The sequence below is a fragment of the Pongo abelii genome, chromosome 11 (assembly GCF_028885655.2).
Source record: "Pongo abelii isolate AG06213 chromosome 11, NHGRI_mPonAbe1-v2.0_pri, whole genome shotgun sequence".
In the NCBI taxonomy this organism is placed as follows: domain Eukaryota; kingdom Metazoa; phylum Chordata; class Mammalia; order Primates; family Hominidae; genus Pongo; species Pongo abelii.
This window is the reverse complement of record NC_071996.2, coordinates 53,819,762-53,833,398: the sequence shown is the minus strand read 5'-3', so window position 1 is coordinate 53,833,398 and position 13,637 is coordinate 53,819,762. Positions and strand designations below refer to the sequence as shown.

At 41.5% G+C, this 13,637-nt stretch overlaps 1 protein-coding gene across 21 annotated transcripts in view; it reads right to left on the bottom strand.

Moving 5' to 3' along the window:
• The window catches only part of RIF1 (replication timing regulatory factor 1), a 96,534-nt gene extending 83,144 nt beyond the window's left edge, over positions 1–13,390 (bottom strand). For 14 of the 21 annotated variants that reach the window (XR_010136031.1, XR_010136020.1, XR_010136019.1 and 11 more), the window contains exons 1-7: positions 12,731–13,350; positions 11,870–11,948; positions 8,279–8,375; positions 6,490–6,617; positions 6,280–6,374; positions 3,491–3,680; positions 827–919 (exon numbers count right to left, since the gene is read on the bottom strand). Coding sequence is in view for 2 of the 21 variants with exons in the window: in XM_063712803.1 (XP_063568873.1) it covers positions 827–919; positions 3,491–3,680; positions 6,280–6,374; positions 6,490–6,617; positions 8,279–8,375; positions 11,870–11,948; positions 12,731–12,834 (786 nt within the window). In the remaining 19 variants the exon portion in view is untranslated. Of the gene's footprint in view, positions 1–826; positions 920–3,490; positions 3,681–6,279; positions 6,375–6,489; positions 6,618–8,278; positions 8,376–11,869; positions 11,949–12,730 lie in introns of all 21 variants that reach the window. The other 7 variants (XR_010136034.1, XR_010136027.1, XM_063712802.1 and 4 more) reach the window with 5 other exon arrangements.
• Between the last annotated feature and the right edge of the window lie 247 nt (positions 13,391–13,637).

The following is a 13,637-nucleotide window of genomic DNA, read 5'->3' as shown; positions in this document are numbered from 1 at the left end:
TGAATAGATTTAATGCCATTGACTTGTTCACTTACAAATGGTTAGAACATGTATATTTACCACAATAAAAGCAGCACACCCCCTGCCATCCAAAACCTGGCTTAATCATTGAACATACAATTGATTCTCTCTCATTATTCATAGTAGTTATGGTTTTCTATTATATAAAGTAGCCTTGAACACTAAATTGGCAAATACTGAGTGATCAATCCCATGGGAAATACAGGGTTAGGTTCTTTGGACACAACACTTTTGTCAGCTGTTCAATACATAACCTGCTTAACGTCTATCTATTAGAAGATATTTCACACTACTGAATCACTAACATCAAACTCACAGCCAGTAGCTCTATAAATCGTGCCTGAACAAAGTTTATTTTCACCACTGGGTATATCACAGCCTTCCTTTGCTTAGGAACACAAACTAGACAGCACCTGGACCCAAGCTTTGGGTTCCAAATTTAAACAGTGAAACCACCAGGAAAGCACAGAAAAGTGAAAAATGTGGCATTACAGGGATTATAAAAAGGACACCTGTTTAAGGTATAAGAACTAAAAAAGGCAGAGTGTAACCTTGCTTGACCTCAGCTGGAAACATGCACGTTGTGTGACTCCAATTCTTTGCCACTCTGGGTGTCTACAAATGAAGGCAAAAGCAATGCAAGTACTGGTTTCAGATTTACAAATAAATTTTAGTGAGTAAGCATGAAATAATGAGCATCAGCTGTACAAAGGAAATACCGAGCATCAAGTGTACAAAGAAAAACTAAGAAAAGAAAGAGTCCAGCATGTAAAAACTGTTGACTGTTCATTAACTGGGCACTTACCCTTCCAAGTAGTTTGACAAACAAAGGCCATAATTTTAACACGTAAGTCTCATTTTTACTCATAAATAGCTTCTGAAGTTCTGAGATTAATTTCTGCAAACAAAAGCAATTAATTTACCAAACAGACTCTTAGAAAAAAAAATCCAATACCAAAGTCTAGGAATAATTTTCAAAAACTGATTCAACCAAATAGTTTTCTCCATAATAAAAATATTACCCCACCCGAGGCCAGGTGCGGTGGGTCAAGCCTGTAATCCTAGCACTTTGGGAGGCCGAGGCAGGAGAATCACCTGAAGTCAGGAGTTCAAGATCAGCCTGGCCAATACGGTGAAACCCTGTCTCTACTAAAAATACAAAAATTAGCTGGGCATGGTGGCAGGGGCCCATAATTCCTGCTACTCAGGAGGCTGAGGCATGAGAATCGCTTGAACCTGGGAGGTGGAGGTTGCAGAGAGCAGAAATTGTGCCACTGCCCTCCAGCCTGGGTGACAGAGCAAGACTGTCTCAAAAAAAAAAAAAAAAAAATTTTTCCCAAAAGACTCCAAGGAAAACTGAAGCATACAGCAAATCTGAGTGAGTTTTTACAGTAAATGCTCTAATACAAACACCCAGATTCTACCACTAACACTTTACTATGTTGGTCTTATCACCTATCTGGTCATCCTACCATCCATCAATCCAACTTTTTTTTTCTACCAATATACTTTACCCTAAAAATGTCAGCATGCATATCATTAACTAGTTTAAATGACACTGTATTAATATTTTCACAATAATGAAAAAATACATTAATAGCTTCATAATCAACAGACACGGGAAATAATTTTTAGCTCAAATTTATATAAAGAATTTCATATATGCTTTGTTGCAAGCTTGATAAATGGGTTAAAGAAAGAATTTTATGGTCAGGTGCAGTGGCTCATGCCTGCAATCTCAGCACTTTGGGAGGCCGAGGCAGGCGGATCACAAGGTCAGGAGTTCGAGACCAGCCTGGCCAATATGGTGAAACCCCATCTCTACTAAAAATACAAATATCGGTAGGGCATGGTTGCAGGTGCCTGTAATCCCAGCTACTCCTGCTGAGGCAGGAGAATCGCTTGAACCCAGGAGGCGGAGGCTGCAGTGAGCTGAGACCACGCCACTGCACTCCAGACTGGGCAACAATTGCAAAACTGTCTCAAAAAAAATATATATATATATATATATATATATGTGTTACTAAAATTGAATTCATCAGAATAAAGCTATTTATGAAGACACTTGAGTTACTGTGTCATACTGAACATTACCAAGAAGTCTTTTGCATTTTAAGTAAGTAAAATCCCAGGTTTTAGGGGCTGGGCGTGGTGGCTTATGCCTGTCATCCCAACACTTTGGGAGACTGAAGTGGGAGGATTGCTTGAGCCCAGGAGCTCGAGACCAGCTTGGGTAATATAGTGAGACCTTGTCTCTTAAACAAAAAACAAAACAAGACCTTCAAATATGGCTTTCCGTGTAATCTAGAGTAAAAATCCATCCTTACAATGGTCCCTGCCATAGTCCTATGTGATTGGGCCCTCTTTTCCTCTCACTCTCATTCACTCCACTACTGTCATACTGCCCAGTGTTCCCAGAACACCAAGCAGGTACACAACCATTAGAGCCGGGCCTTCTGCCCTCATAGTTCTCTTGTCTGGTTCATTATCTACATGGATAACTCCTACTCTGCCTTCAAATCACTGTTCAAATGTCCTTTCCTTTGCCTTCTCTGACCACCTTACATTCCTTTCTCACGGCACTCTCCGGTCCTTGCTCTTCTCCTTAGTGGTCTTCACTTACTACACTACGTACTTAATGATCTCTCCCACAAGGAAATAAGCTCCATCAAGCCTCTTTTGTTCACTGCTATATTCACAGCGCCTGCAACAATGCACTGCACATATCAGATGCCCAGTAAATATGTTATAAGAACAATGGTTAGAAAACCTAAAATCTGTGGCAAGTAGTAACTAGAAAACTATAGAGACTAGGTAAGTTTATGTACATTAAATTTGTATCTACTGGGATTATACAGTAACAACCCAAACATGAGTGAATCAGTTAATGCTCTCCCTCTTTCAGAAATACAATTCCTATTTCCTGTTTACTAGACATGAAGTAAAATGTCTGGATTTTAGTAACAATAGATAGCTCCCTTCCTTACTACTATGTAATGAGCAATGTGCCTATGCTAACTTATGCAACTCTTAAGATTTTGATTCAAAGCTAAAATCCTAGATCATAGTGCAACTATACCAATATGCCCAGACAGATTTTTTATTTACTTTTTTGAGACAGGGTCTCATTCTGCCACCCAGGCTAGAATGCAGTGATGAGATCATAGCTCACTGCAGCCTCAAATTTCTGGTCAAGGAACCCTCCCGCCTTAGCCTCCCAAGCATCTGAGACTACAGGCGCATGCCACCACGCCCAGCTAATTTTTAAGATATTTTGTAGAGATGGGTCTTCACTATGTTGCCCAGATGGGTCTGGAACTCCTGGCCTCAAGCAATCCTCCCACCTCAGCCTCCCGCTTTGGGACTACAGGTGAGAGCCACCGTACCTGGCCACCAGACTGAATTTTAAGCTTAGTGCAGAACCTTCTGATGCAGTATCCAGAAAATTCTTACATAAAAGAACACTCACAGTAGTCATAAGCTGCTCCGTAATAGATGCTATTTCTTGCTGTTTCTGAAGCAATAATGGCATTCCCATCTCCAGGGCAGTTGCTCCCCGCAAATGTACCTTTTGTGCTGAATGAACCACTAAAGGTATGACCAGTTTTGCCCACCTCACTGCCTCTTCTCCCATTTGAATTGGGGCTTGTTCAATTAGCCTATAATAGAGAAATCAATGAATAATTAGCATGACCTCATGTTTTAAGTCTAAACAAGCAGTAAAATATGTGACACACAGAAATATACACAGTACGGCCCATTTGTTTTAGAATATATACAAATATGCATACACACAAGAAATAGATGTTATTTTTACAAATTTGCACATTACTGCTTTTGTAAATTTTTTTTAAAGAACCAATCTTGTCTTTAGATTGAAATATTTCAGTCATCCCTCAGTATCCCTGGGGGATTGGTTCCAGGACCTCACTACAACACTATAATTTTTATCATTAGAGTTTACTCCTACTTGTATTTAAAAAAAGTTAACTGCAAAGTAGCCTTGAAGGGTCCTTCAGCAGATACTCCAGAAGGTAGCATCAATCACAGAAGATGACAGCTCCATGCATGTTATTGCCCCTGAACACGTTTCAGTATGACAAGATGTGGAGGTGGGAGACAGTATAATGATCCTGACCCTGCAGAGGCCCTAGGCTGATGTGTTATGTTGCTAACCAAAAAGTTATGAAAGTTAAAAAAAAAAAAAAAAAAATGTAAAATTAAGGCTCCTAGAATAAGGATCTAACGAGGGAAAATATGTTTGTACAATTGTATGTCTGTGTTTTAAGCTAAGCGTTCTTTTTTTTTTGAGACCAAGTCTCACTCTTGTCACCCAAGCTGGAGTACAGTGGTGCAATCTCAGCTCACTGCAACCTCTGCCTCCCGGGTGCAAGCGATTCTTAATGCCTCAGTCTCCCATATAGCTGAGATTACAGGCACGCGTCACCATGCCCAGCTGATTTTGTATTTTCAGTAGAGATGGGGTTTTACCATGTTGGCCAGGCTGGTCTCAAACTCCTGACCTTAGGTAATCCACCCACCTGGGCCTCCCAAAGTTCTGGGATTACAGGCGTGAGCCACTGTGCCTGGCCAAAGCTAATTATTCTTACAAAAGACAAAAAGTTTAAAAATTTTGAAGTTACAGTAAGCTGGCCAGGAACAGTGGTTCAGGCCTGTAATCCTGGTACTTTGGGAGGCTGAGGTGGGTGGATCACCTGAGGTCAGGAGTTCAACACCAGGCTGGCCAACATGGCAAAACCCCATCTCTGCTAAAAATACAAAAATTTGCCAGGCGTGGTGGCTGGCGCCTATAATCCCAGCTACTCGGGAAGCTGAGGCACAAGAATTACTTGAACCTGGGAGGTAGAGGTTGCAGAGAGCTGATATCACACCACTACACTCCAGCCTGAACAACAGAGTGAGACTGTCTCAAAAAAATAAAGTTACAGAAAGTAGAGGTTAATTTATTTTAACAATGTTTTTATAGATTTGGCATAGCCTAAGTGTACAGTCTTTATGAAATCTGCAATAGTGCACAGTAACGTCCTAGACCTTCACATTCCCTCATCACTCCTTCACTGACTCACCCAAAGAACCTTCAGTCCTAAAAGCTCCATTCGTGGTTAAGTGTGAGATACAGGTGTATCATTTTTTAATCTTTTTTATCATATTTTTACCGTACCTTTTCTATGTTTAGGTACACAAATAGTATCATGTTAGAAGTGCCTACAATATCCAGTACAGTAATATACTGTACAGGTCTGTAGCCTAGGAGCAACAGGTTGTACCATGCAGCCTAGGTATATAGTAGGCTATTCCACCTAGGTTTGTCTAAGTCCACTTTATAATGTTTGCACAATGATGAGATTACATAATAATGCATTCCTCAGAATGTATTCCCATCATTATGTGACACATGACTGTATTTGCATATAATCTATGCACATCCTCCCATATACTTTAAATCATTTCTAGATTACTGATAACAGCTAATACAATGTAAGTGCTAAGTAAGTAGTTGTTATACTGTATTGTTTAGGAAATAATGACAAGAAAATCAGAGTCTGTACATGTTCAATACAGACGCAATTTTTCTGAGACTTTCAACCCTCAATTGGTTGAATCCAAGGATGCAGAACCTACAAAGGGCCAACTGTATTACTTATTGTTATATTACTAAATTCATCATTGTTATAGAAGAGGATAGCCAGAGAACCATGACATAATCTTAGCATCAATCAGAGCACTCAACAGTGGGGAAGTTAAAGCAAGTAACTCAACAAGAAAATTTTAAAGAACAAAACACAGGGAAGACAGAAATGTCATCAAAGAGTTCACACTTAAAAAAGAGTTTATGCGTTGGCATGCCTGTTACAACAAAAATGAACAAGGTACTCTTTTCCCTGCTAAACACTGATTGCCTTCCTAAACAACCCAAGCCCACTTATGAGTTTACATTATTTTTTAAACCCTTACACAAGCTTTAACAGATATTTTTCAAACCTGAACTGTGTATGTTACTAGCAGGAACATAACCAAGACTTCACCTTGAACATATTCCCAGTAAAAATAAACAAAAAACCTAGTAGCCCATGCACATCTACTTCCATCTTTTTCCTGTTACTTTTTGTCCTTGAGTCGTTTTGTGTAAATGACATTCCCCCTTTAAAGTGTCTCTCATTTAAATCCCAAAAGCCCTCTCCTTCAGCTAAATTTATGAAAACTATTGTTCAATTTGCACAACATCCAAATGCATACCTTATGATAACATTTAATGCTTCAAAATCAACAACAGCAGAATGCGTCTCTCCTTTGTTAAACAGTATTTCTAATGAATCAATTATACTGGATACCTAAAAAACAAACCAAATAAATACAAATGAAATAAGCCTGAACTGTTTTTATTGGGATTATAGTTTTTTTTAATTGGCATATAGTTAAGATGGCATACCCAAAAACTATACTCACCATTTTGCCAACCACTTCAGAGGGAAATGTCTGCTTAGATATCACCCAAAGTGCTCTGGTACGTACATTTTTGTCTGAACTCTTAATGGTATCACTCAATTTTGAAAGCAATTCCAGAGCATTTGCCTCTGAAAAACAAGCAGTTTTAATTTCGTATACAATAGTTGATACTCTTTAAAGTCTCAAATATAAAACTAGAGAAAACAATATACTCATCAATCATAAAATTAAATGTATATCCAGAGAACAGATCAGAGAACCAATGCTGATACCAAACTTCTCCCCAAAACACAAAATTCAGATTAGAAGGGAAGATATACTGAGAGAAAATAAAACAACAGACACCAAATCAGATATCTTGTGCAACTGAAATAACTAGATATCATTGTAGGTTTGAACACACAAGACAATTTTTGGTAAGATGTTTTCAATCCTGCATCTCTGCTCCAAAATGAACAACTCCTGCTTTAGGTTGCTAACACTTCCATGTATAAAAAAGAGCAGGCAGTGGCTTTTCCCTCAAAAACAGATAGTAACAACGTTGACATCTTTATTCCTAACTTCCCTTCTCTAAAGATAAGGGTTTCCTTTACAATGGAAATCATCTAACTATGGAGCAACAGTGCAGACTACTTGAAAACTTGGAAAGCATTAGGTTCTGTGCTTTCATTACCACTTTTAGTTCCAAATTATCCCACATTTATGATGTCAAAGAACTTTTCAATTCAGCACATTCCTTAGTGCATATGCCTGAATAAAAGCTTCCCTTTTTACAGCAATCATGTTTAAATACCGTTTTTATCTGATTTTTTTTGAGACGGAGTTTCATTCTTCTTGCCCAGGCTGGAGTGCAATGGCACCATCTTGGCTCACTGCTACCTCCGCCTCCCGGGTTCAAGCGATTCTCCTGCCTCAGCCTCTCGAGTAGCTGGGATTACAGGCATGCGCCACCACACCCAGCTAATTTTTGTATATTTAGTAGAGACGGGGCTTCTCCATGTTGGCCAGGCTGGTCTCGAATTCCCAACCTTAGGTGATCCGCCCGCCTTGGCCTCCCAAAGTGCTGGGACTACAGGCATGAGACACCGCACCCAGCAAATACCTTTTTTTTTTTTTTTTTTGAGACAGAGTCCCAGTCTGGAGTGCAGTGGCGCACTCTGGGCTCACTGCAAGCTCCGCCTCCCAGGTTCACACCATTCTCCTGCCTCAGCCTCCCCAGTAGCTGGGACTACAGGCACCTGCCACCACGCCCGGCTAATTTTTGTCAAATACCATTATTTTTAAGAGCAAATTTTGTAGTATCAAAGTTAGAGCTATGTGTAGGTAATGATAATCTAAACATTCTTTTTTTTTTCTTGAGATGGAGTCTCGCTTATCACCCAGGCTAGAGTGCAGTGGCGCGATCTCGACTCACTACAAACTCCGCCTCCCGGGTTCACATCATTCTCCTGCCTCAGCCTCCCGAGTAGCTGGGACTACAGGCACCCGCCACCGTGCCCAGCTAATTTTTTGTATTTTTAGTAGAGACGGGGTTTCACCATGTTAGCCAGGATGGTCTCGATCTCCTGACCTCGTGATCCACCCTCCTCGGTCTCCCAAAGTGCTGGGATTACAGGCGTCAGCCACCACACCCGGCCATTCTTTCTTTCTTAAAAGCAAACCTTAAACTACAGGTTCTGAAACTAATCCAGAGATAACAGTACTTTTAACAGCATCAAACTACTAATACTTAAAACTTATACTTTATTTATACTCTAAAAATATTAACAGTCATAAGAAATTTATCTACCTGATAATTCTGAGGTAATTTTGGGATTATATAAGCAAAACCCCAGGGCTTGTAGAGCAGCACTACTCAGCTCCGAGTTTTGACTGGAAATGTGAGTCTACAAAAACAAAATCACATTTATTACAAACAAGCACAACTATAAATCAATTTTTAGAAAGCAGAAGTCGATTACAGAACAAGCAAATTCATCACGTTACTCCAACAAATCCTTGAGAATACGCATAAAAAATAAAAATAAAAATAAACAAGGAATAAAATCAGAAGGCCATGTGTACAGCTTGGTAAAGAAAGGAGAGGAAACTGGATCGAGATCAACTGAATGAAGATAAAGGATATCTCTACACCTATGAAAGCAAAGAAAAAGAGGTCAACAGATGAAAGATGCTAAAGACATGACAGGGAAAAGGGAGCAAGGCCCTTTCACTGAGTAAACAAGAGACTCAAATCCAAAAGCTAACATCCTAGCTTTACAGTGGAGTGACATCTCTTCCTCTAAGACTGGGAGAAGGAAGGGGTTACAATGTAACATTTATAAAGTATCTATTATTATCTCAATTAATAGTAAAATAAAACAATTTTTTAAACCTTACTTTATACATAAGAGAATTTCAATCCATGTCAATCTAGAAATTTTTGTTTTTTGAGAGAGTTTCGCTCTTGTTGCCCAGGCTGGAGTGCAATGGCGTAATCTCAGCTCCCTGCAACCTCTGCTTCCCAGGTTCAAGAGTAGCTGGGATGACAGGCGCACACCACCATGCCTATATTTTTGTATTTTTAGTAGAGATGGGGTTTCACTATGTTGGCCAGGCTGGTCTCAAACTCCTGACCTCAGGTGATCCACCCGCCTCAGGCCTCCCAAAGTGCTGGGATTACAGGCGTGAGCCACCGTGCCTGGCTGTCAATCTAGAATTTAAAGCCCAACTCATACTATTTATGTAAAAGCTATAAAAGGCCAAATCTGTCAAAGAGGATCTCAATATGAATGTTTACTTTTACCCTGTACCCCATTCCCTTGTACCATTTCCTACTCCAAAGGGATTTATCTTCAAAACCACCATATCTATTTGAATCAAATATCCAAGGAATCTTCAATTGTTATTCTTGAGCAGGAAGAATAGCAAATATTAATGGTTCAATATGAGCAGATACTTCCCTGCAGTGTCTTCTATATATTTACAAAACAAAGCCAAAAAATGCAAACCCTAGAGTACAGAATGTGAGGGATATAGCACAGCAACCAATTGTAAGCACCTAAGTAAGGCTTAATACTTTGAGAGCTACTAGTGTATCTCCTGGATAACAGCTAGTAAATGTTTGTGATTAATTTTCATTAAACTTACTTGAAAGTGTTCCTTAACGATGATGTGTCTCATTTTCAAGAATGTTGTAGATTCCTAGACACAATCCTAGCTGAACTCTAAACACGACATAGAAACATATTCTATTTTACCTGGTATGGTTCCTACTCTGAAAGAATTCAATTATCCTTCATTGTTTAAAATTGCTTATTGTCCTATTATCAACCTTCCATGTGCATCCAAATAATTTCAGGTACAAATCCTATTTACAAACAATGCAACTTGACTCAAAATGTCAAGTTGGCTTGACATTTTGGCTGGGCACAATGGCCGAGGCTTACTTTGGGAGGCCAAGGTGAGCGGATCACCTGAGGTCGGCAGTTCAAGACCAGCCTGACCAACATGGAGAAACCCCGTCTCTACTAAAAATACAAAAAAAATTAGCTGGGCGTAGGGGCGCATGCCTGTAATCCCAGCTACTTGGGAGGCTGAGGCAGCAGAACGGCTTGAAACTGGAAGGTGTTCAAGCCATTGCACTCCAGCCTGGGCAACAAGAGCAAAACTCCGTCTCAAAAAAAAAAAAAAAAAAAAAAAAAAAAAGGAAGCAATAGAATTCCTGATCCTATAAATACTCAATATACAAAAGTGCATGTCTTCACACTGAATTACTGTAATGTGGAATATGGATAATGAAGAAAATGGAATAAACACTGATACTAAGTAACTAGCACACAATAAAGTTTCTGCTTACACAAAAAATGTTGATGACTATGACAACAACAAGAGTAGGCAGTATCTCTGTTAACACTCAGCCAAAAATCACGTTAAAATGTACATGCCTGGATGAAACACTTGTTTAAAGGCACATGGCTGGGCACGGTGGCTCACACCTGTAATCCCAGCACTTTGGTGGAGCCAAGGCGGGTGGATCACCTGCGGTCAAGAGTTCAAGACCAGATTGGTCAACATGGTGAAACCCCGTCTCTACTAAAAATATTAGCTGGATGTGGTGGGGGCATGCCTGTAATCCCAGCTACTCAGGAGGCTGAGGCAGGAGAATTGCTTGAACCTGGGAGGCAGAGGTTGCAATGAGCTGAGATTGTGCCACTGCACTCCAGCACGGGCGACACAGCAAGACTCTGTCTCAAACAAAAAGCACAAAAGCTGGGCATGGTGGCACCTACTTGTAATCTCAGCTACTAAGGAGGCTGAGGTGGGAGGATCGCTTGGACCCAGGAGTTCGAGACTGGCTTAGGCAACCTATCAAGACCCCCACCTCAATTTTAAAAATTAAAAACAAAAATAAAAGCACAAGAACAAGGTCATAATAAAAACACAAAAAAAAATTTAAAAAAAAAGAACACAGTCATAAAAATGAGAACTCAAAGAAACTTTGGAGATAAAAGTTCAATTTTTTCATTCTAAAAACAAGGAAATTTAAAAGATGTTAAGGATGGTCAGGAAGCCACTAAGTAGGCAAGTGAAGACACGAACACAGGTCCATAATATGATGTCAAACATCATTTCCCTAAAGCAAAAATGATAACGGTTGTAGCAAAAACTGAGGGTGAATGAGGAAAAAGAAATTAATGCTACCTACAGACTAGACCAAAGACAACTGTAATTTTAGAATCACTTAGATGTAGATTCCCAAAAGGAAAGGAAACATTAATCTCTGATCTCTGCTTTCAAGAGCACAAACTCAGATTCAAGTGCCCCTAGGCAACTTTAGGCAAATTAAATTAATTTCTTCACCTGCAAAGTGATCATTAAGAAATAATCTCATGGAACCATGGAGAGTTAAGTGATAAAGCGTGTAAGGTAATTAAGAAAGTACCCGAGAAGCTTTAAGTAACAATAAAGAGTATTACAATCAGTATTATTGCTGTTATTTTAGATTCAAACCTTTTGAGTCAACTGGCAAAACTTTTAAAAACCACCAAAAGTGGCTGGACACAGTGGCTCACGCCTGTAGTCTCAGAACTTTGGGAGGCCGAGGTGGGCAGATCACCTGAGGTCGGGAGTTCAAGACCAGCCTGACCAACATGGAAAAACCCCTTCTCTACTAAAAATACAAAATTAGCCGGGGTGGTGGCGGATGTCTATAATCCCAGCTATTCAGGAGGCTGAGGCAAGAGAATCGCTTGAACCCGAGAGGCGGAGGTTTCAGTAAGCTGAGCCCGAGCCTGAGCCATTGCACTCTCGCCTGGGCAACAAGAGCAAAACTACACCTCAAAAAAAAAAAAAAAAAAACTACCAAAAGTGAAAAACTATTTAACAAACAGATACATACCTTTAAAACTTTGTACAGCCGAGGAAGTTTTTTCTCAATTTCCGTAATTACTTCTTTTCCTTCTTCTCCAGTCATACGACTTAAAAAGCAGGAAGAACACAAGTTTAAGCAGTTGACAGGAAAAAAAAAATACTCCCCAAAATACATGTACAATCTTTTTAAAAATTACTTTCTAACTCTTGCAAATGAATTGACCCAGTAGTTAAGGTCCTTAAGGATATACAGAATATATAATGCAATATATATCAAAAATGAAAGTAGAAAAACTCTCAGAGTAAGTTTTTACATCGAGTACATGCAAGTTGTGACAGCCTGACTCCAAAAAGACAGAACAGGGATCCCTATCCCTAGTTACTAACGATTTGCTAAGCCTTTACAAAAGGTTTTACAAAACTTTAGTACATTTCTATGAAAATTATTTTGAAGTATTTTCCAATTAATAAAAATCAGTGTATTGCTCTGTTAAAAAAACAACTCTGGGTAGCCACATTTTCCCAACACATCGGAGGTTTACACTGAAGACCCCTCCTCCAACAACTACTTCCAACCGAAACTTTTAAAAATCTCTCGCTTGGAAAACACACGTGCATGCTCCCTCGTTCCAAATACACACCTCAAGCGCAGCAGCAGCAGCACCCGGGAACGTCACCTAGGATACATCTCCCCCGCCCCCCAACGCGTCCGCGACTCGGGCTTCCTCACATTTGCCAGACTTCTAGAATTCACATTTGCTAGACTTCTAGAACTCACATTTGCTAGACTTCTAGAACTCACATTCATTCTACGCGCCCCTCCCAACCACCTTCTTTCTCCCCACTATAGAGCGCCCCCCTCCCCGCTACGCCCCGTGGCGGACCTCACCTGGTCAGAGTCAGGTAAGCGTCAGTCTGCCCTCCATGGGAGGCAGAAGGGTCTTCCAAAGTCTCCAACAACGGCGCGAGGGGGCTCTGACCCCTGGCCGTCATGTCGGCCACCCTGAGGCCCGAACCGGAAGAGGAGAAAATCCAGTGACCGATGGAAACAGCCCCGCGGCGGCCCAGTGTGAGTCCGGCCCTCACACCCGCACGCCCGCCCCGGCCTCACAGCCACGCCGCGTCTGCACCCCAGGCCTCCAAAGCACCAAACCCCAGCGCGAACCTCCTCCGGCGCCCGGCACCAGGCACCTGAGCCCACGCCACATTCGGGCCTGGGCCCGCTCCCGCCACCACTTTCCCGGGCAGCTTTCAACAGAGGGAGGAGATCGGCGGAGGGCGGGAGAAGCCCGGGGAACGAGGCATCTCGCCGAGAGGGGCGGAGGGTGGGCAGACTGAGGGTTCCCCGCGGCCTACCACTGTGACCCCGATATTTATCCCACCTAGGAAGATCAGGACAGGGTTCTCTCCGCCTCTGCCCCTCGGCACCCGGACGCTGCCAGAGCTCGACTTTCCCGGCTCCGGCTGTTTACTCACGCGTGCGGCGCGCTCCCTCCTAGATCAAGATGGCGGCTGGGCGGGCCCAGGAGTGCGCGGGAGTAGGTTAGGCCTGGCGGGAGAAGTTCGAGCCAATCCAACAGTCAGCGGCGCACCGGAGTTATCGATCGCCTCCCTTCCCATCCCTTCCCTGCCCAGCTGCCGCGTCACGCCCCTCTGGTGAGCATCAGGTGGTGGTGTTTTGCCTAAGGCGAGAGACTTGAAATTCAAAATGTGAGTTAATTGCTCAGACTCACTAGACTGAACATAGTGGACCTTCAGACTAAGTGTTCAAACTCCAAGTCCAGTGCTTGTTGAAG